This window comes from Strix aluco, chromosome 15, assembly GCF_031877795.1.
Source record: "Strix aluco isolate bStrAlu1 chromosome 15, bStrAlu1.hap1, whole genome shotgun sequence".
Taxonomy (NCBI): Eukaryota; Metazoa; Chordata; class Aves; order Strigiformes; family Strigidae; genus Strix; species Strix aluco.
The window spans coordinates 4,376,761-4,400,226 of NC_133945.1; the positions used below are offsets into that span (position 1 = coordinate 4,376,761).

Below are 23,466 nucleotides of genomic sequence, written 5' to 3' on the forward strand. Positions count from 1 at the left end.
CATCTTACCGTGTATCTATATAGGTTAAAAAAAAAAAAGGTGCTTCTGAAAGACATGATGGATGTAGCATTTGTAAAATAAAACACTTGAACAAATGCTAGATGTTATCTGAGGCAGGCTGTTTAGAGTAGTCAGAGAGCTAATGTTCATTATCATCCATAAAATGAGTCAAATATCTCCCTGTTTAAGTTATACTGCAGGATGCCCAGCACTAGGAAATTCAGAAATGTTAAAATTTTTTCATTTTCACCTCATGTGGAAACTCCAGTATTAATCTGTTTATCCATGTTTCTGGTCTTTGGAACTACTGAAGTCCAGCACATACAGATATCAACTGAAGCTATTCATACTGTGATACAAATTCATATCATGAAATAAAACATTTTTCATTATAAAAAGGATAGGGTTTTTTCTTCAGTGGCTATCATTGTAAAGACTGACAATACCCCCACTAGGTAAAAAAACAGGATTGCACTTCTCTACAGCTGGGTATGGTAAAGCACAGAGAGTATTTTATCCAAGGTCCAATGCTGAGCTCAGGGTCACACACAAATCACGGGGCAGAGATGGCTATAAAGTCCAACTGAATTTCTAACCTGCAGTTCAACCTTACCATTTGATCTTCCTGACTAAACTACTGTAGGCTTCCAAATATGCAGGTGTGGGAGTCTGGGCCACGCTGGGAGAGGGTTGGTGAGGACGGGGGAGTGCGGGGATGAGGGCAGGGCCAGCAGGATGGGGCTGGCGAGGACACACAGGACGGCGGATGGGTGGGAGGCACCTGTGGTCGGTGGAAGCGCACAGGTCTGAGCGAGGCGGGGTGTGAGATAAGGGAGTTTTGGCGGGTTTTGGGCTTTACGTGCTAATTGCAATTAGCCAGTGCAGGTGCTTGTGGAGGCGCGTGAACGGCGCGTGTGGATGACCTGTAGCCTATTGGAGGATGGATGGGTGCGTGTACGGAGCTTAGTGGAGTATAAATGTAACCAGAAAAGGAATAGAAGAGAACAATAACTATAATAAAAAAGATGGACGACCTGATCATCACATTGGTGTTGCGTCGTTTCTGTTCCCGCACAGAGAAATAAGGACCCCGGCTAATGGTGACTCCGACATGCAGGGTTTTAAAATCAGTACAGATCATCACCTATGCAAGCCAGGCAACCTCATTCAATAACGAGGACAGCTGACAGTTGCAGACTGTCAACAGGGAACGCCACTTACACAGAGAAGTGACTGGTCCTTGAGCAATCCTTAGTGCTCATTCCATAGTGAAATAGGATTAGACCTTTTAAATCACAATTTCATCTTGCAATTCAACGAGGAGCTCCACCTGGGGAGCTAGTTTTTAATTACAGCAATACTGAACAGCCATCCACAATGTGGTTTTTTGTGGCAAGTTTTAGAGTGTCCCAGAGAGTCAGGGATGATTTCAGTGCAGCCCCATTCCCACTGAATGCTTATGATTTTCTTCAGCTCAAATTCTACTAAAATCTAAAGAGATCTTCAACTCTGCTGGATACTATCCTGGATATTTCTGTGATAGCTCTCGACTTGCCATCTCCAGTCCTGATCCTACCAGGTACTAAATACCTTCAACATCTGCATTCCACGGGGTTCTAATACACGTATGTAATAAACAATTTTCAGACGTTTTCAGCTTGCTGATCCCCATTTTCTCATGGAAATGCAGCTGCCAAGAGCAAATAGAAGCCTCCTGACAGAAACATTTGCCACATTATCTTGCCAAGGCCCTGTGGAAGTAACTGAACCCCATGGTGAAAAATCATTAAGTTAGAGCCTTGTGCAAGAGTTTAAAACTAAGTTCGCTGTACTGACCAGGAAACAAATAAGATGTGTCACACAATGCAGAGAGCAAATGGTATTTCTTCACTACAAATAGGAATAAAGACACAAATAAAGGATGCTCTCCTGCAGACGCTAATGGCCACCCAGTCTGCATGGTATGCTGGTATTCTGGTTATGTTTCTTTTACCCCTATGGCAAAACCAGATGTTAGATATTATATTTCCACTGTAATTCTCCATATTGCCTACCAGCAAGTATGTGGTAACAATGAAACCATTGTTCCCTCTTAAAGCCTATAACTAATTACAAGTGTGGGCAGACTGGTTCAACAAGATAATAAAGCCTGTTATATTTGCTCAGAGATCCTGTTCAGAATGCATCTTTTTCTAACTGGGAAAGCAGTCAAGATCTCCTCAAGAAAAGCCCCGCTGTCCCACATCTGCAGCTGACTTACGCATACAGCCCTGGCGCGGCAGTCACGCGCCCACACCAGCCTGTAGATCTGTTCTTTTGGGAATCTCTCATTTCATTCCCAGCTAGCTCACCTGACAGCTACTTGCTGCGTATCACTTTACTGTGAAATGCAAATTGCTTTCCGTATTTACTTCCCTGAATGAAGTGCAAATATCGTGTCCTGTGAGGGAATGAGTGACTGACTGATCCCTGCAGGCTACCAGGCATAACAAAATCCATATACCTGTATTTTCTGGCAGGCTATTAAACTACTTAAAATTACTTACAAGTGTATTAGCTTTATAGATAGTGTGGCTTGAGTTTATAAAGGTAGAGTTGCAATAGATGTTCTTCTGGCTTATCTATTCCTCAGAGCACTTAGTTAGAGAAAGATAAATATGATGTAGTCATTGCTTACATCTGAGGTTCTGAAAATAGGAATAGAGATGTGCATTTATAAGAAATTAATTTTGTGAAAGAACTGATTTCTGATTGTAAAATTCTTCATATTTATTGAATAAAAGTTATGTTTTTCAAAAGCCTTCTTCCCTCTTTTCTTCCTGTGACATTTCAGAAAGTTTGGCAATACTGTTTGCAGTTTATTCTGGAAATGGTCTATTTAAGCTCAGTGAGTCAAAAATCTAGACTCAGCACCAGTTTCCTAAGACTGTTTGGTCACTTTGTATGCATCCCAGCAATATTTGCTCTCAGGAGCAGTGCTGAGTTAGCAGGTTTTTATTCCAAGTCACTTTCACTTTTATCATAATTCCTTTATCATCCCTGTTAATATCTTGCCAAAACAGAATAACCAGTTAGGCATGATGTTATTCACTGGGTTACACCGCAGAGCACTTAAAAACCCAAAGTGCTACACAGCTTTTGAGTCACGTCTGTTCCTGTGACCATCACCAAACTTGTTCTCCCTGACAGATACACAGTACGTATGTGTGTAAGCACTTAGGATCCATCTCAAGTCTCCCTCCCCTTGACAGATCGCTGCAAGTGCAGTAAGTAGAGACACAGAATCCTAAATTCTTCTGTCTAGTGGAACTTGGCTAATCCCAGAAGTCACCAACTCAGATGTCTCAAGCTAACCTCACAAAAACCTGCTGCTACCTTGGCTGCTCTTACTGCCACATAATAGATGTAGTACAAACCTTTTAAAAATGGCATTATGATTTTTTTCCTTTGCACTGAAAATGTTAACACGGAATATCTCAGTAATAAGTATTTGCACCAATCACACCTGCACTGTGGGGGTACGGACTAACAGTAGTCATAAACCCAATATGACTTCAAAGGGTTTAGACTACTGAAGCTGTGCTGTATCTTCAGAGGATAAACTACTGCCATTTTTAACAGCAAGGTAATAATTTGTTTCTTGTGTTTGTTCTCCTGTTTGCTCAAATTCTAAAGCGCAATCCCTGCTACAGCGGAGAGAAAAGGAGCCGGTCACAGAATAAGCTCAACTTGGAAGCAATTCTAGGTAGCCTGAAATGCTACTGCAGGTAGCCTAGTGCTGAGCCCACAGCTGGGTTCATGCTGCTGAGAATCTCCTGTGCTTTGCTCACTGCACTGAAGATGACAAGGTGTTTCAAAGGTAGGGCTCCCTGGTCCCAAGCTAAATGTTCCTCTAAAGACCACCATACTCTAAAATATTAAATTAATTTTACTCTGTTTAGTACCTGCTGTGACATGAACTGTACACCTGCCTGACCTCCTCTAATGTGAGCCATTCTCCTCTTTATGCTAAGACTATAACTAGCACTAAATAGAACCACAGCACATAATTTTTTCACCAAGCTTTCCAACCTCAACCTTCCTTCCTGAAGGGAAAATGGTGTGAAAGGACCCTTTTAAAAATGCTCCTTTCTCCACCTATAGCACCCTCTACCACTTCAAACTCTGTACCTTTCTTTTAGTTGATGCCTTTTAATCTCACTAGGTGCTTTTTATCTGCTTTATTCCCACCCAAAAAATCCCTAAGGAAAGCGTGAAGGTAAAAAGAAGTGACTTACTTAGAGGAAATTTTTACACAACTTCCCAAAGACAGTTTCTCCTGACTGATTTGTATTGGCTTAGACATATTTTCAGACAGGTACAGGTGTACGTTATAGAAATACTTTTTTTACTTCCACCCAGTTCTACAGATCTGGGCATAGAAGAGGGAGAAGGAAGGTGCTAAGTTAATCAGAAAGAGAAAAGCCAGTGTATATGGCTTACAAGATTCCCAGTAAGTTCCCATAGGCAAATTCAAATTACTAATTATTAGATATGTTTTTCTACAACTAAAAAGTTTCAAATTACAGGAAAAGGATCAAATACTTGTTAATTGTGTTCATGCTCTAATTTTCACAGCTGGGCTGAACTTCAGGATCAAGACAGAGGTGGAGCTAGTATTAGATCTAGACATCAGCATGCACGTTCCTTCCATGATATTCACTGTCATAACAGAAAAAAAAAAAAGAAAAAGCCAAGCTCAGCTGACCTCCACTGAGTGGAGAAGCCAGAGATATTCTGATTTAGAACCTGACTTAGACTAAAGCCTAAGTTAGGTTTGGAGCTGTGTCTTCGTACCAAAGCCCAGGACAGCTTAGCTTCTGAGACTCATTCAGTCATAAGTGGTGCTTTATGTCAGTGACACTTATCAGTGTGGTCATAAGGTGTTTTGCCAGCACCTGTACATACATATACTTTACAACCCGTATTTTGGGGAGGTGTGTTTGTGAGATGCTTGAAATTGAGACTGGTTATTTTTAACAACGGGAAGTTCTCTCCATTAATAGGGAAATCTCGTGTTGCTGGAAACACGGAAATTTTGACAATGTCCACCCTTCCCTCTTTGAAAAGCTATAGAAAAACAAGTTACCTACACTCCATGCATTACGTCATATTAGTGCAATAGGAGGGGCTGCTTTAGAGAGGAAAGTAAATTACAAAGTAAATGCCCTGTATTGAGAGAAAAGACTATTCAGTTTTCAAATACTGTTTTGTTTTGTTTTTCATTCCAGTTTGCATGAGGTTTCTGTTCCCTATGGATTTCCAAAGGCAGATTTTGACCTGTGGATTCTACACCCCATGCTGTGATCCTGGCCTTTCCTGTAAGCTACAGAACAGACAGGATGAGTTTGGGAATTGGGTGGGAGCCTTCTGATGAAGCCCTTAGGATGTCCCCTGTGAAAAGTTTAAGGTGTTTGAGCAAAAGACAAAGCACAATCCAACTCCCAGAGTACTCTACTCACTGCTTTATGTAGAGCTGAGTTTAGGCCATTAAAACCACGTCCTTAGTCCACCCTGAAGTTTCAGCTGGACAGACTTCTTTCCAGCCCAAAACACAAGTAGGACACATGCTGCTCTCCACTGCTGAATGAAAGTGGAGCCATAATAACCCCTTTGCTAAGATCTTTTAACACGCTGCTTTGTGCTAAGGGAGTTTTCCATTGCATTTCTGAAATAAAAGTATATTTTTTCACCTGCAAGGTGCCAAGCAGCACACTTACCTATACCAGGTACACTTATCCTGGGAGAGCTGAGGCACTACCTGCGTGCGCTTTAGCACTGGCCGTGGAAACACCAGCTTCTGCCACCTGCAACACAGCCTTGGGCATGCGGCTCTGCAGCCCCACTCCCCCCATTCACAGGGGTGATATCTTGTGTCATACCATTTACAGAAACAAATGTTTGAAAATAAGGAGACAACTGAGCTCATCGGCCTCACGCAGGCTGAACAGACATAAATGCACATCAGGCAAATACAATGAACCATTCTACAGTGACAACTTTCTCAATGCATCCTTGAATTCCTCTCTCCCTCACTCACCAAGTAGTTCAAGGAAATTGTGTGCAATGCAGCTCAGTAGGCTTGATTTTTTTGCAATAAAAATATGAAACTTCTCTATCAAGCTACATTTGCGCACAGTGAAAGAAAGGAAAAGTTTAATTGTACCCCCCATCCCAAGATGACAGGGGCATCTGCTGTCAGACAGCAGCAGCAGGCTGCCCTCTGCATTCACAGGTATCAAAGTCTGCCAGAGCCATGCCTCTGGGGGGAACAGAGGCTTGGATTTCAAGATTAGCCCCACCAGCCTGGGAGCAGACTGCACGCCTAAAAGTTGTATTTTGTTCCCAGTATAAATATTTTGAAATGTCATTTCCAATACAATAACATACTGGTAGTATTATCCTCAGTGATGGGTATGGCTCAGACCAGAGCAATGAAACACTGAAACAATGTCCTGACGTTAGCATTTATATCCCCCAAACAGCTAGCCCCCAAACACTGGCAAAAACCCCTCCAATTAATTTCTTCTGCTATTCAAACTGTTAGAATTTAGTAGGACGCTGAAGGGTGCCTGCTTTCAGTGTTGCTCTTTGCGTGGTTATGGCTTTCCAAACAGCCTCTTTTCTTTGGTCAGTGCTAGAGCTGAGACTTGGCTGGAGGTGCCAAAAGCAAGTTACCAAGGTCAAGAGAAAGAAATATGAAACTTAACAAGTGTTTGGAGCAGTCCGTACAGCTTGAGGAGGTGACAGGACTAAGCACTTGATATATAGATGAAACACAGTGAATAAAGTAGGTGCCCTTACCACTGTTAAGAAAATAGTTGTTTGATTCAAAACAGAACTATGGAGATTAGAAACATTTTTACTGAAAATGAGGGGTCTGGCATATACAGAATCACAGAATCACAGAATCGTTTAGGTTGGAAAAGACCTTGAAGATCATCCAGTCCAACCATGAACCTCACACTGACCATTCCCAACTCCACCAGATCCCTCAGCGCTGGGTCAACCCGACTCTTCAACCCCTCCAAGGATGGGGACTCCACCACCTCCCTGGGCAGCCCATTCCAACGCCCAACAGCCCCTTCTGCAAAGAAATACCTCGTAATATCTAGTCTAAACCTTCCCTGGTGCAACTTGAGGCCATTCCCTCTTGTCCTGGCGCTTGTTTCTTAGCTCAAGAGACTCATCCCCCCTCTCTGCACCCTCCTTTCAGGGAGTTGTAGAGGGCCATGAGGTCTCCCCTCAGCCTCCTCTTCTCCAGACTAAACCCCCCCAGTTCCCTCAGCCGCTCCCCATCAGACCTGTGCTCCAGACCCTGCACCAGCTCCGTTGCCCTTCTCTGGACACGCTCGAGTCATTCAATGGCCTTTTTTGGAGTGAGGGGCCCAAAACTGAACCCACTCATCGAGGGGCGGCCTCACCAGTGCCGAGTCCAGGGGTAAGATCCCTTCCCTGTCCCTGCTGGCCACACTATGGCTGATACAAGCCAGGATGCCATTGGCCTTCTTGGCCAATATAGTTCCTGGTTAGAAAAAAAAATTACGTTATAGGCATATACAGGAATGAAGGATTTGCTTTTTTAAACCATGTATTTGACCTGAATATTTTTTAAAAGAGAGAATTCCCAGATTTGTAAACTAAGGCTCTCTGAAGGTTTTTGTGCTAACTCTGTTAGCCAAGGTGTATCACAGAATCCAAGACGCTGAAGTTACAGTTGAGAAAACGTAGAGCTGACTGACTACATCGTCATCCCCCCCAGTTTAGTTATATTTCCTTTCTGGAAAATGGACAAAACCCTAATCCTCCAAATGAGGATGATGAAGTTGTAGCGGCTGTAAAGTTTTACTTTGTTGTCTGTGAGAATGTGTCAGAGGTGGTGATGAGAAAATGCCAGACCCTGAGGAACGGAGAGCGTGTCCTCCCCGGGTTAAAGCTAATTCAGACAACATCTACATCGACCGTACAGAGGCAGCCCACAGCTTCTTATGGAAACAACAGACTTTAAAATTATTTCTTTCCCTCTTTCTAGTCGTAAAAGTCCTCTCTGGTCAGGGTTCGGAGCACAGCCCCCATCAGGGCCCGCCCCGGCTGAGGGGAAGGGCGGGAAGCGGGCCCCGCGCGGGACGGCCGGCAGAGGGCGCGCGGCCAGCGCCCGCCTGAGCGCCCGCCAAGATGGCGGCCTCCGGGGCGGCGGGGGCCGCGGGCGGGGGCCGCGGGCGGCGGCGGCCGGTGCCGGCGGTGGTGGCCGCCGCGCTGGCGGTGCTGGGCTGGCTGCAGGCGGCGCGCGGCGCCGGGTGAGTGTGCGCGCGGGTGGCCGGGGCGGTGCCAGCCCTGCCGTCCCGGTACGGGCGGGCCCCGGGGGTCCCTTCCCGGCCGGTAGCGCCGCTTCTCGCCTTGGGGCTCTGCCCGGGCGCCGCCGAGCCGGTGCCCCGAGGTCGGCCTGGTGGTGCGGGTACTAAGCGGGACGGCCCGCCTTGAGCCGGGGTGGGTTACAGCGGTACCGGGGAGTGCCCGGGGGCAGGGGAGAAGCGGGGCCCGGGCTGTCGGTGGAGCCGTCCCGAGCCGAGCGGCTCCCGTCCCGCCGCGCAGGGCTGGCTGCTCTGCCGGGGCAGCCTTGGGGCAACCGGATCTTCTCATTGCAGGCCCCCCCCCAGCGACCCCCTGCTGCAGCCCTATTTCCCCTCCCGGCACGGCCCTCGCCACCACCACAGGCACGTCAGAGACTGTCAGCCCCTCAAGTACGGCAACGTAACGCATGAAGCTTGGCCCAGCGACAACAGGACAGGTGGCCCAGTGGCTACCACCAGAACGTTTGTTTCTTACATCCCCCCGGGGGGGAAGGACCACAAGGTGGTCTATGGCCACTTCACTTTTGTGAGGAACCCCCTGAGGACCTTCTCTGTGCTGGAGCCGGGCGGTGCGGGAGGCTGCCAGGCTCACCGCAGAGCCCCTGTGGAAGAGACCGCCAAGCTCGGGAAGTGTCTGGTGGCCCAGAATGGCGGGTACTTTGACATGGGAACTGGAGAGTGCCTTGGGAACGTTGTGAGCGATGGAAAGCTGGTGCGAAACTCTGGAGGCTTGCAAAACGCTCAGTTTGGCATCCGGAAGGATGGCACCATGGTGTTCGGGTAAGAACTTGCGGCTTGTTTGGAGAATGCTCTCTCCTCCCCAAAGACCAGTAGGCATGACTGAGGCGGGAAGCACTGCCCAGGCACTGCCTCCTTGGCCTCTCCCAGTTAGAGCAGGAGCAGGCTTTGAATGCTGAAATCAGGGATGTCCTACCTGTAGGCCATTGAGCTGTCCCTCTGGCCACTGCCTTTTTTTCCAGAGAAACTTATCCAGAGAAGCTGGATAAGTTACTCTGATCTCTAGCTGCTTAGATTCCTGTGTCTCTGCTCCTGACATGCAACAGGTACCCTTGATTATGGTAGAAGGAGGAGAGGTCTCTGTCCCCCCCACAGAGGAGAGGCAGAGCGGACTATGTAACTGTCCGGCTGCAGTACAGAAACACTGGGGTTGGAAGCGACCTCTGGAGCTGCCTCATTCAACCACATGCTCAGCACAGGGTTAGCTGGAGCAGGTTGCTCAAGGCCACGTCCAGTCAGGTTTTTAACATCTCCGAGGATGGAGACTCCACAACCTCTCCGGGCAAACCTGTTCCTGTGCTTGACAACCCTTTCAGTGAAGAACTTTTCCTAATCTAAACCTCCTGTGTTACTTGTTACTTGGGAAAAGAGTCTGACCCCCACCTCGCTACAACCTCCTCTCAGGTAGCTGTAGAGAGCCATAAGGTCTCCCCTCAGCCTCCTTTTCTCCAGACTAAACACCCCCAGTTCCCCCAGCAGCTCCTCACAAGACTTGTGCTCTAGACCCTTCATCAGCTTCGTTGCCCTTCTCTGGACACACCCCAGCACCTCAATGTCTTCTTGTAGTGAGGGGCCCAAAACTGAACACAGTAATCGAGGTGCAGCCTCACCAGTGCCGAGTACAGGGGTAAGACCCCTTCCCTGTCCCTGCTGGCCACACTACTCCTGATACAGGCCAGGATGCTGTTGGCCTTCTTGCCCACCCGGGCATGCTGCCACTGGCTGTCGACCAACGTCCCCAGATCCTTTTCCACTTTCCAGCCACTCATCCCCAAGCCTGTAGCGTTGCAGGGGGTTGTTGTGACCCAGGTGCAGGACCCGGCACTGAGCCTTGTTAAACCTCATACAACTGGCCTGGGCCCATCGCTCCAGCCTGCCCAGATCCCTCTGCAGAGCCTCCCTACCCTCCAGCAGATCAACACTCCCACCCAACTGGGTGTCATCTGCAAAGTTACTGAGGGTGCACTCGATCCCCTCATCCAGATCGTTGATAGAGATATTGAACAGAACTGGCCCCAGTACTGAGCCCTGGGGAACACCACTTGTGACCAGCTGCCAACTGGAGTTACCTCCATTCACCACCACTCTTTGGGCCCGGCCACCCAGCCAGTTTTTTACCCAGCGAAGCGTATGCCTGTGTAAGCCGTGAGCAGCCAGTTTCTCCAGGAGAATGCTGTGGGAAACGGTGTCAAAGTCTTTACTAAAGCCTAGGTAGACAACATGCACAGCCTTCCCCACATCCGCTAATGGGGTCACCTTGTCATAGGAGGAGATCGGGTTAGTCAGGCAGGACCTGCCTTTCATAAACCCATGGCTGACCGGGCCTGATCACCTGGTTGTCCTGTACGTGCCGTGTGGTGGCACTCGAGATGATCTGCTCCATAACCTTCCCCGGCACCGAGGTCAGACTGACAGGCCTGTAGTTCCCTGGATCCTCCTTCCAGCCCTTCTTGTAGATGTGCGTCACATTTTCTAACCTCCAGTCACCTGGGACCTCCCCAGTTAGCCAGGACTGCTGGTAAATGATGGAAAGTGCCGTGGTGAGCACTTCTGCCAGCTCCTGCAGTACCCGTGGGTGGATCCCAACTGACCCCATAGACTTGCGTGTGTCTCAGTGGTCATTAACCATTTCCCCTTGGATCATGGGGACTTCGTTCTGCTCCCCATCCCTGTCTTCCAGCTCAGGGGGCTGGGTACCCAGAGAACAACTGGTCTTACTATTAAAGACTGAGGCAAAGAAGGCATTAAGTACCTCAGCCTTTTCCTTGTCCTTTGTCACTATGTTTCCCCCCAGCATCCAATAAAGGATGGAGATCATCCTTAGCCCTCCTTTTGTTGCTAATGTATTTACAGAAACATTTTTATTGCCTTTTACAGCAGTAGCCAGATTAAGTTCTAGTTGGGCTTTGACTCTTCTAATTTTCTCCCTGCATACACTCATGACATCCTTGTAGTCCTCCTGAGTTGCCTGCCCCTTTTTCCAAAGGCCATAAACTCCTTTTTGTCCTGAGTTCCAGCCAAAGTTCTCTGTTCAGTCAGGTCGGTCTCCTTCCCCGCCGGCTCATCTTTTGGCACATGGGGATGACCTGCTCCTGCACCTTTAAAATTTCCTTCTTGAAGAATGTCCAGCCTTCCTGGACTCTTCTGCCCTTCAGGACTGCCTCCCAAGGGACTCTGGCAACCAGGGTCCTAAAAAGGCCAAAGTCTACCCTCCAGAAGTCCAAGGTAGCGGTTCTGCTGACCTCACTCCTTCTCCAAGAATTGAAAATTCTTATTCTGTGATCGCTGTGCCCAAGATGGCCTCCAGCCATCGCATCACCCGCAAGTCCTTCTCTGTTCACAAACAACAGGTCCAGCGGGCCGCCTTCCCTAGTTGGCTCCCTCACCAGCTGTGTCAGGAAATTCTCTTCCACACACTCCAGGAACCTCCTAGACTGTCTCCTCTCTGCTGTATTGTATTTCCAGCAGACATCGGGTAAGTTGAAGTCCCCCATGAGAACAATGGCTAGTGATTGTGAGACTTCTCCCAGCTGCTTATAGAATACTTTGTCTGTCTCTTCATCCTGGTTGGATGGTCTGTAACAGCTTCCCACCATGATACCTGCCTTGTTGGCCTTCCCCCTGATTCTTACCCATAAACACACAACCCTGTCATCACTATCATTAAGCTCTAGACAATCAAAACACTCCCTAACATACAGGGCTACCCCACTGCCTCTTCTCCAGGCATTCCTGCTGCTCTCATGTAAAGGGCAACTTCTCCCACCACCCTCCCTGGGTACAGGCTCTTCCTAAGAGCCCGTATCCATCCATTGCAGCATTCCAGTCACAGGCGCTGTCACACCACGTCTGCATGATCCCGGTGAGATTGTAGCCCTGCAGCTGCACAGACCTCTGATTCCTCCTGTCTGCTTGTGTTACTGTACAACTTCACATAGGCACCCACTCTGATTTTCCAGGAAGAGGATGAGAGCTTCCCCATAAGTCCTCTCACCATTTCCTTATTTGCATGCATATGGTTGAGATCCCCTTTTGTTTATACTTTGTTGTTTCAAGTTCTTATGCCCGTGTCACCCTGCAGCCTTCGCTTGTCAGCCTGCTCCACCACTTCCTCACTTGTCTGGGGCTGATCATCTCCCTTGTGTGCCATTCCTGGTCTAAAACATTCCTCAACAGATCACCTATTTACAGAGTTACTTTTGCCTCACTTGGTCAGGTCCTCGTTTCACAGAGAAGGTTCTGTCCTTGTAAAAGCCAAATCCCTGTTGTCAACACCAGCTGTACTACTGCACATTGACCCACAGAATCCATCCCCTGCTTCTCAAGCCCTTCCTCCTCCCCGGCAGGACTGAGGAGAGGAGCACCTGGGCCACCCTTGGCTGTCACCCCCAGAGCTGTGCAGTCGCTCTTGGTACGCTCCTGGTTTCCCCTGGCAGCACTGCTGTGCCCGTGTGGAAGAGCAGCAGGGGATGGCAGGCCAGGGGCTGGAGAAGCCTCAGTGGTCTCCCCACACCATCCCAGATCTGAGCCCCCAGCTTGACAGGTTGGCAGATGGGGCCTCTGCCCCCCACAGCAGGGAGCTTCCCCCTACACTCACCCACTGCCTGAGATGCTGCTGCAGGCTTCAGGTTCGGCTGGCACAGATGCTTTTGTTTCACAGAGCCCTCTGCCCCTTGCCTGCACCCGAGTGGAAGGAAGGACCCTCCTGGTGCCAGAGCTCAGAGTCTTCCAGCCTTCATCATCACAGGATTTACCACCCCACTGAGCAGATCCTGGCTGCTCCTTTTGGGCAGTGGGGGGTTCAGGGTTTTGTTTCTGCATGCTGTTAGGGAAGATCTGTCCACCTCTTTCTCATCATCCCTGCTACTGTGCAGACCTCCTCCCGTAGCCCCTTGTCCCAGCAGCGTCGCTCCCCAGCCAGCATGCACTAGGACACCATTTCCCCTGGCCCCAGCGAGAGGCACAGGTATCCCTGCAGCCTGAGAGCTGGAGCGCTGCCCTCTGCCTCCACAGCTTGAGCTGAATCAAGGTGTCTGCTGTGCTGGAGGCTGTGTCCTCTGCAGAAGCTCCAGCTCCTCACCACATGAGCTGCAGCATCTTTTGACTACTGTGGTCTCAGCGGTGGTTATACGGGCCTCTTCCTGGCACCAGCTGAAAGGGTGTGTGACACCCTGTCATCAGCTGGAGACAAAAGCTCAAAGCACCCTTTGATGAGCTGACAGAGGGACTGTTAGTGCTTGCTGGAAGTGAAGGCCCCCAGTAGCTCCCTTTCCCCAGCAGCAGCAGGCACCCTAAAGGTCCAAGAAGGGCTCCCTGAGGTTCTTCTGATGGTCTCAGAAGATTGAGAAGCAGTCTGGAAGCTGCTGCATTCTCCACCCTTCTGTTAGCCCACTCCCATGTGCCCTCAGGCCTCAGCAAGAGTCTCTGCAAAGCCAAACCAAGTGTACCAAGCTGGGGCTTTAGTGTGCAGCCATTCTCTGACAGCCTGGAGAACCACGGCCTTAATTTACATGTCAGAGCTGGTGACAGGTCCCCTCTAGTGAGGGGGCTTCTGCCGAGGGGACCAGCAGCAACTGCAAAGTCACCGTTGAGTGTTTAATCTCAGCTCTGCCCTGCTTCTCTCCTGCTCTGACAAGATTTCCCATGTTAATGGAGTTGTGGCACTGTGTGAGTTGTCTGCTTGGTGTCCTTGTGACTTCCAAAACATGACACTAGAAATAGTTTAGGTGTAAATAATTTAATCTGTGGGGAAAGTAATTTGCACTTGATTCTTTCACACTGTATCATGAGCAGCGGGACAGTGCACCGGGGCACATTGTTACCCCCCACCTAGCAAAGATGCTGCCTCTACCACCTGGACTGAGGATGGATAATTGCAGCTTTAAAAGCTGGCGGTTGATTAGTCCACGCTCAAGCTGTTTTGTAGTTTGGTCCATTTTCAGCTGTGTTCATTTTGTCTTTGTTTTTCCCTTCCCACGAGTAAAGGGGTTTCTTTTTGCATGTTTTCCATTCAGGTAATTTCAATTACACTTTTCTACAAAGCATGAAGCTTTGTTCAGCTGCAGTCATGGATACTAAAAAACTAAAAGTTGAGCATCCGGCTCTCACAAGACATGCCTGGAGCACGCAGAGCAATCAGTTGTAAACCAAACTGGCAGAGCTTCCAGCGAGAGCGCAGCTGTTCAGCCCGGCCTTTGCTGCTGTCCTCTCCCGGCAGTTGCAAACATCACCTAGGGTCAGGTTCCGATGAGGCAGATGGTACTCAGCACCCTAATTCTTGAGAGAAGAATATCCCTTGGGAAGCACCCCACAGTGACGCACAACGCCCCATCACGGAAATGGTCGCTGAACAGTCCTTTGTGCTGTCTGACTGTTCAGTGAAAGGTTTTGCTGTCTGGAAGAGTAGAGGAAGCTCTTTCCCAGCCAGAGGGGAGCAGGTAGGGTCCAGCAGTGTCTTCCCCTTAGTGCAGCTGTAGGCAGACTGGATGCTGTTGCTGAAAACCCTCTCAAAAGCTGTTTGGTGTCACTGTTTTGCAGAATAGAAGCTGACAGACAGCACGGTGTTACAGCTGCTTCCACAGATCACTGAGTATTTGGCAATGGCTTTGCCCTCATGTTCTGCCAGATGCTTTCTGCTCCTAATATCCTGGCTCAGGTCCGCTGGCCACGTTGTTGGCAGGAGTCGTTTCATGCACAGTGTCCTGGGACCGTCATTAACAGTGATTTTGTGCAGAAGAGTGGAGAACAGGGTCCACTCGGGCTGCTAAAGTGATGTTTTGCACTGCTTGGCCTCTAGTTTTGGATGTAGCTAGCCTTCATTCGGCCACTGCCTTCCCTTCTCCCTGCTCCTGGAGCCTGCTGGCAGCAGAAGAAGCTTTTACATGACACTGCTGTGACTGTGGGTAACCGCTCCTGCTCTCTCTTTCCTAGTTACCTGTCTGAGGAAGATGTCTTGGATCAAGCAAACCCTTTTGTGCAGCTTGTGAGTGGGGTAGTTTGGCTCCTAAGAGATGGAGAAGTGTACATCAGTCAGAGCCAAATGGCTGAGTGTGATGAAATTCAAACCACAGGTAAATATTGTAAAGCCTGGCTTCAGCCGGGGCATAGATTGTCCTTCTGATGGGGCTGTTGGAAGGAGGGGGTAGCAGTGGGAACTGTGTTGTCTAGTTGCAGTTTGCTACTCACTTAAGAGCTCTAAATTTCTTCTGTGCTACTTTATGCCGAGTCTGTGGCAAGTGCAGTACAAGGAATAGGCTGCCTGTAAGGTGAGGCTGCGCTCGCCTGTTCAGGGTTGTTGAACAGAATTTGCTGAGGACTGTAAATAATGGTGGCAGGATTAGTATTAGTATTTGTCTAGAGGAACTCAAACCAGATCCCTCTTACAGGGGTTTAAAACATCTGAATCCCCTTCTTTGTCCTTGCGCCAGACAAAAACTTAACAAGAGCGCTTCTGGAAATGTTATTCCTGGAGGGGCTTGGACAAACAAGAGGAACCTGGGCTCTGTTCTCACTGTGTTTCAGTTTAGATGAGCTCCTTGCTGGGAGCTGTTTTTCAAACAGATGCCAATGTCACCCAGCTGGTGCGTGAATTATTCCCTCTCCTGCACAGGAACCTTTGACAAGTTCATCAATGTGATATCAGCCAGGACTGCAGTTGGACACGACAGGCAGGGGCAGCTGGTCCTGGTTCATGTGGATGGACAGACAGAATCCAGAGGGTAAGGCCAGGGTTGTGGTAAGGTCTTGGGGCGGGTGCAAGATCGGTCTTTAAATTCTGTCACTGGAACTGGAGGGACACTGCAGCTGCCAGGGGTAATATTTTAAGGCAGAGGCTTGCAGAGCTCAAGAGGTGGGTTGAAGACACTGCTGTTTGGTGTCTTTCGGGCAGAGCCAGAAAAGGCCAAGGCAGCCTGCAAGGCAGTCAGCAGACCTGGGATGGGAGAGCTTCCCCCTTCCACTGAGGAGAGGGACCAAGCTTCCCATGTAGCAGTTCTGTTGAAGTCAAATAGCGTGAATGAACAAGGAACAACTGTTTGCTTTTGCAGGGTCAACCTCTGGGAAATGGCTGAATTTCTGAAGGAGCAGGGAGTCATCAATGCTATCAACCTGGATGGTGGAGGCTCTGCAACGCTGGTCTTAAATGGGACCCTGGCCAGCTACCCATCTGAGCACTGGTAGGTGCTGGTGGCACGTGCTCAGGGCTGTGCAGGTACCGTCCGGCTCCCGTCAGCGCGCAGAGCTCGGTCCTACCCCTCTGCTCTGTCAGGGAGTCCGTCTGCCTTGCTGGGAGATCGCAATGTGAAGTCAAGTGACAAGTTTTGGGAGAGAGAGGGACTCCAAAATTTAAAGCTGACTGATGTGGGAATCAGATAAGGAGACAGCTCCTGGACTGGGAGATTCAGAGCTGCACCTCCACAGGAATTAGCAGAGATCTGTCAACAGCTTTTTATTGAAGAGAAACACTGACTTAGAGACCGTGCCCTGCCTTATGTGAGGGAACCTAAAGAATATTTTACTAAAGTATTTAGTAATTTAGCTTTTTAGTCATTTCTGACTGTAGACATGAAGGGATTTAAAATTCAGTTTGCAGTCTGACAGGTGAAAGCCAAGCATTGCTATAACTGCAGTTATGTCACTTATATCAAAGCAAATAATATTCAAGACAAGGCACGTTGAACACCAGTTAGGAGAGCTGAGACTGCTTCAAGGGAAACTGCACATTGCTTCCTGTCATTCCGTGTTTGAAATGACAGCTATCCAAGAGGAGTTAACGCTTCGTTAAAACATTGACTCAAATCTAGTTTTATGTTTATATTTTCCTATTATTAATGTTCTTGTTTGCCAGTGTGAATCAGGATGAAAATCTGTGGGTTATATCAACTGGTTTCACATAGGGCTGGGAGCAGCACAGTGCTTGCATGCCTTATGGGACCCGTCTTCTCTCCCCAGCTCCTTTGACAACATGTGGCGTTGCCCTCGGAGCATCTCAACCATCATGTGTATCCACGAGCCCGCCTGCGAGCCGGCCGACTGCAGCGGCCATGGCGACTGCGTGGAAGGGGAGTGCCACTGCACTGGTGGCTTCTGGACAGGTCCAGCCTGTGACATCTTGGACTGCGGCCCTTCCAACTGCAGCCTGCACGGCCTCTGCACCGGCTGTGAGTCACTGTGGAGGCTTCTAATGGAGATGCCAGTGGGTGCCCCTGGGCAGCTCTAGGGGAAACACGGCCCCGAGCAGTACGTCCATGGGCAGTATCACTTGCCGGCCTTCGAGGCACCACCGTGGGCCCTCAGCGCCTCGCTGGGCTCAGGCCTGGCTGGTTCACAGCGTCCTTGCCCACTCTGGTGTGAAGGAGCATAGCTGCCATGAACCGGCACCAGCAGTAGCCGTTTCCTTCGCGGCAGAGAGCAGCACTCTTTGGAGAGGCTTCCCAGCCTCGTAGGGCTGCGGGTGCTGATTGTCTGGCCAGCCCATGCCCTGACTCCGGCAGCCAGCTGGTGCTGTGTGCCTCAGCCCTTGTCTTGTCTTCTGGGCACACAGAGCTGCTCTCCCCTTCCCTCCCCATAGAGGCGGTCAGAACACGTTGTCTTTAGGAGACGGCAGCAGGGCTAGGCTGGGGCTCAGAGCTGGAAGCCAGACCTGTAATAGGACTTGACTTTAAACTCTGTGTCCGTTTCCCTCGGCCCCCTGGGGTTGTTCTGGTTCGGTTGTAAAGCTGCTGATGGGAAGGGCAGTGTGTTGGGCTGTATAACAGAGCAGCTGAGTTCTGTCCCCTCCCCTTATTTTTCCTTCCTTACTTGACTCTCCCATTTTATGAGCTTTACAAGTGTGCAGGTGCTACTCTTCCATAAACTCATTTCAAATCTAGGAACTGCTGCAATGTGCACCCCGCAGCTTCTGCTCTTCCATGCCTGCTCCATCCTGTTCCTGTTCCTGTGCTACCACCCTAATTCAACTGACAGTCAAGTTTGCAGCAGTGAAGTGACTGGGCAGAGCTCAGTGGCTGCAGGAGTTGCTAATAGTTGACCCGGAGTTAATCTCTCGAAATGCCTCAGCAGGAGGTTCTGCTGTGTTTGCAGCTGTAGTGGGTTCAGAATTTGTAGTCTGTGGGTTCCCTGGCAGGGAGAGTTAAGAGAACCCCAAGAAGCAGAAGCTCCTAATTTTGAGTTCCTGCTGTTTCTGAGTCTTTCGCTATTGTTGTTAATGCCTGTTTGTGTGTGTTTGCGCAGCTGGATGCCTGTGTGACACTGGCTGGACTGGCAGGGACTGCAGTGAAGGTAATGCTGACTTCCACTCCGCTCCACTTCTTCACAGCAAGAGGAGAGTGTGAACCACTTCCTCAGGGCTGGCTGCTGGCAGCGGTGGGTGCCTCCCCAAGAGGGAGCAGTAAAGGGAAAGTCTGCATCGTATGCTTTTCTTTTTGTCAGTGTGAATTTAATTGCAGCCCGAGCATCTTAAGATGGGGCTTGGTGCAAAGCACTTTAAGCCCTTGCTCCTTGTTCAAGGCACAGACTCAGCCTCTGTTCTCTGAGCAGCCGTCAGCACCACGTGCTGTGAACGCTCTGGGGGTGCAAGCGTGGGGTGGGAGCGCTCGCCGTTGTCGTGAGGGCCCTGACGAGAGCTCTGCTTGTCTCCTGTAGCTTGTGCCAGCGGTTTCTACGGGGACGCTTGCACCCAGAAATGCCAGTGCCAGAACGGTGGCTCCTGTGAGCCGGTGCAGGGAGCCTGTTCCTGCCCGGCTGGGTACTACGGCACCAGCTGTGAGCACGGTAAGGGCTGCTCTGAGTAACAGCTGGGCTGGGGGGGAGGCTTCGGTGTCACATATGAGCCACCTCCTGTAGGCACAGCAAGCGTGAGGTCTGCCAGGCAGGCTCAGGCTGGAGCATAACCTGCCAGCTCCCAGCAGCTTGCCTGTCCTACCCAAACTGGCTAAAAAGAAAAGGAGGGAGCAGAGAGGAAATAGTTTTCTTCAGCATTAGAAAACTGTGGATGCCCATGTCGCCTCTGCCCACAGAACTGTGTTGCTTTCCCAAGCTTGTGAGTGTAGAATGTGAATACTCGACATGTCTTGTGAGGAGCAGCTGAGGGAACTGGGGTTGTTTAGTCTGGAGGAGGCTGAGGGGAGACCTCATTGCCCTCTGCAACTGCCTGAAAGGAGGGTGCAGAGAGGGGGGATGAGTCTCTTGAGCCAAGGAACCAGCACCAGGACAAGAGGGAATGGCCTCAAGCTGCGCCAGGGCAGGGTCAGACTGGCTCTTAGGAAGTATTTCTTTGCAGAAGGGGTTGTTGGGCGTTGGAATGGGCTGCCCAGGGCAGGGGGGGAGTCCCCATCCCTGGAGGGGTTGAAGAGTCGGGTTGACCCAGCGCTGAGGGATCTGGTGGAGTTGGGAACGGTCAGTGTGAGGTTCATGGTTGGACTGGAGCATCTTCAAGGGCTTTTCCAGCCGAGATGATTCTGTGATTCTGTGATCCTTCGCTTGAGGGTGTTGCAGCAGGCCCTGCCTGCACCCCCACCTCCAGGTGCCTCAAGTCAGTGAGTGTGAAATGCTCCAAAGGGCCGTTCTGGCGTACGACCTTCAGACTCCTGCTGTACCTGTGCTGGTAACTCGATTGTGTAACCACGCCAGCTTTTCTGAAGTGCTCGAGGCCCTGTGTATCTGAATGAACAGCCTGCTCTGATGACAGGACAAGTTAATTACAGCGTGGGTGTAAACTTCTACTCTGCATGGTTAGTGATGCTTTGTTCTCAGCCTAGGAACACTCAGCCAGCCCGATCCCTGTTTCACAAAATCTTCTCTGTGAAGAAAACAAAATAACAGCGGTTAACTCTCAGTTTGCTGCTTCCAGGCTGGAGGAAGCCAGGTGGGCAGGCAGAACAGCTTTGCCAGGCTGCAGGAAACCTGGGGACTTGACTGCTTCCCTTTAGGAATTGGCCACTGCTGCCCCCACCCCTGCCTTTGCTTAGGAGCCAAACAGCAGGTCTGTAAAACACGTGGAAAGCAGCGAGGCCAGAGACTGCTGTGGTAAAGCAACACAAACACCTCGGTGAGATGTAGGCGAGGTCTGAGCCTCTCCTAAAGCTCTGAGCATGCCCACCCTCCCTGGCCCTGAGCTGGGGCCCGCGGGGAAGCAGGTGGAGCTGAGCTGGGGGCAGGGGCGGCTGCAGTGACAGACTGGATGGTTTCAAAGCAGGTGGAGCTTTGATAATGAGCAATTTCTTTGTAATCAATTCCCTAGAGTGTCCCATGGGCTGGTATGGGCCAAACTGCCAGAACCAGTGTGCATGTGAACACACGTGTCCCTGCGACCGGGAGACAGGCAGCTGCAACGTCACCTATGACTGGGCAGTACAGAACCAGTTAAACAAAGGTACCTCTGATTACTGTGGTTGTGTTTAAAAAAAAAAAAAAAAAGTTGGAAGAGCAGCTTTAGTGCATAATGTTCTATTTGCTTAGTTATCAGCTCTCGCTGGCTGTCATCTTACCTAAGGTTGCTCTTTTTTAGTGGAACTTTACACCCTCCCCCTGACACTGCCTTTCTTCCCTGTTCTTTGTTTGCAGCCAGGCGCTGTTTGGCTTCCCAGAATAAGGGAAGAAGCAAGGAAAAATTCTCTCTGTCAGAGTAAGTGTGTAATACTCATCATACACGTGTATACATCCACACCGGGATGGAGTCGTTCACACCTCCCGCGTGCCAGGGCCGTGTGTCGGTGAAGGTTGGAGACCTGCTGCTGCCGCATGGCCCCAGCCCTCCCTGTTGTGATTTCACTGTGTCACCTGCAGCTCTCGTGGTGGGAAGGACGAGGGTAGGGAAGGCAAGGGGCTAAAATCATAATGGTAAGACAAGGGCTGAGCTGAAGCCGCCATCAGTGACAGTTCATGCTCTGAGCCTGGTGTGGTTAAACAAGAGCCACCTTCCCTCTCCCTGATGCAACAGCCAGACAAGGACAGTTCTGACCCCAGAGCCTGGCCTCTGCAGCACTGGTGAAGCTACAGTCGTGCTGCAGACAGAGCCGGTCACTTGTTAACTGTGGGGAAAACTAAAACCATCCCCCCTGCTCTGGCTGCCGGAGCAGCCTTTCACAGAGCGTGTTCTCACCTGCCTGAGAGCACAACCATCACTCTGATGACAGAGAGGGGAGTCCAAACCTTCAGAAAGCATCTGCACGCTGGGACCACGTGAAAGCAGGTCAAGAGATGTTGCTTATGTGGATTTTTCTTCCATCTGACAGGAAAACCTGCATCTCCCTGACCTCTGTCTTGGCTCTGCTTCTGGCGATCAGCGCCGTGGGAAACGTGGGCCTTTTTCTCAAGGCCAGGTCGGAGAGGCTCCATGAGAGCGGTGATTATCTCTACCACCCGCTGAGGGAGATGAACGGGGAAGCCACTCACACCTCCACATCGGCTGCCTGCGAGACAGAGGATACTCAGGACCAAAGCCAAGCGCTCCTTTAGCATCCCGGATGAGAAGAGATGAGGTATTTTCCTCTGCACCTTGTGCTGCCACACAGCACTGGCTGTTGCAGAGGCTGTGCAGGCCTGGTGTGACACTGCTGACCGACCCCAGAGCAGCAGCAAGATACCCCAGTCCCAGGACTCCCTTGCTCCTGGCCCTGCCCTGCTGAGAACACGGCCAGCATCCCTGCCTCCCTCTGCAGCCCCAGACTGTAATTAGTTGCCATGAGAGGAGGCCAGGCACAAGCCATGGGCCAGCTTCCACCCGTGGGTGGATGAGGGAACCCCACTGCTGCAGCAGGAAAGGAAATAGGCTGGTTCCCTCCAATACTTGAGGGAAGTGGGTAAGGAACGTAAGCCTGAGGCACTCCAAAGGTCCCATCTCCCCTGAGCAGTGGTGGGTATGTTTAAGATGCAAGATAAATTGCCTGTGACATAAAGCTAGGCTTAAGGAAACTGGCTTAAGGATGGGGTAGTGTCTGCCCTTCCTGGGTAAGCTCAGACTTTTATCACAGAACTGAAAAAAGTTGTCTTAAAATGTTGAAAGAGGTGGAGCACACACTGAACCCCAGCGTTCCTCCTCCTGGCCGCAGCGGTAGGCTCCAAGGCTGACACAGGCTCGGGGCTTTCTTGCACCTGACTTTCTTCACCTGGCTCTTGACTGCAGGGCCAGTGTTTTCTTACTGAATCCGTAGTCCTAGAAGCAGGCTAACAGGTGCTCCATGAGCACTGTGCTTCTGGTGGGTTCTTGCAGTACAGCAATAGGAAAAAGCCTTTTCAGCTCAAGAATTCCTGTGTTCTCTTGCAGCTGCCAGAAGCCAGCGTGCTCTGCCCAGGCTCTCGTGCCTGGGGAAGGGAAGAGGCAGCAGCAGCCTGGCAGGGCCGGGTGGCACTGACCGAGCCAGGGGTTGGGCTGGGCTGGCCCAGCCACAGGCTGCCCTCAGCCAGCGGGACAGGCCCACGGCCACGGCTGCTGGAACTGCCCTTCCCTCATCCGAGGGAACCGCTGCCCTGGAGCGACCCAAGATCCTGAACATCATGGCTGGAAGTCAGACATTTTACTAGAATTACTTGCACAATGCATTTTAAAAAAGATAATATTGGAGTTTGCTTCCATGGGAGGGAAAACTAGCCTTTAACGTGCTACTTTAATGCTGCAAAGGGGGTTTTAACGCCTGTCTGAGCCTGAATATTAACCTTTTTATGCACTCTATCTCTCCCTGTAAAGAATATAGAATTTTTATGCCGCTGTTGGTGTCAAATCAACCTGTAAACAGAAGATTCTATTTTTCTATTATTTACAGAAGACTCTCTGAAACTTGAATAAAGTCTATTAGTGATAACTGCCTGAAACTCCAATTCTTAATAGTCTGTTGCAGGAGGAAGACACAATCCTTTCCCAGTTAATCTCAGTTGGCCATTCAACCCTGTGAACCCTTTTTATTTTAAATAACTACCTACATTGCAGGATGAGGTGTTAAAAGGAGGGAGCTGGAGAGATCCAGGTGCCGTGGAGCTGTCCTGCAGTGTGCCAGTGGGGCTCACGTGGCTACCAGGATTTCCAGAGACCTTTCATCCTGAGGTCCAGCCACGGTCACTGACA

General features: G+C 50.2%; 1 protein-coding gene across 1 annotated transcript; it reads left to right on the top strand.

The window, feature by feature from the left end:
* The first annotated feature begins 8,214 nt into the window (after nt 1-8,214).
* NAGPA (N-acetylglucosamine-1-phosphodiester alpha-N-acetylglucosaminidase) lies at nt 8,215-23,206 on the top strand. Its single transcript, XM_074840367.1, has 12 exons — nt 8,215-8,336; nt 8,685-9,170; nt 15,339-15,478; nt 16,018-16,126; nt 16,454-16,582; nt 17,358-17,566; nt 18,639-18,686; nt 19,050-19,178; nt 20,647-20,778; nt 20,970-21,030; nt 21,641-21,886; nt 22,672-23,206. Exons 1-11 carry the CDS (start codon nt 8,215-8,217, stop codon nt 21,861-21,863), a joined length of 1,788 nt encoding a protein of 595 aa, XP_074696468.1. The 3' UTR covers nt 21,864-21,886; nt 22,672-23,206.
* The last annotated feature ends 260 nt before the right edge of the window (nt 23,207-23,466 follow it).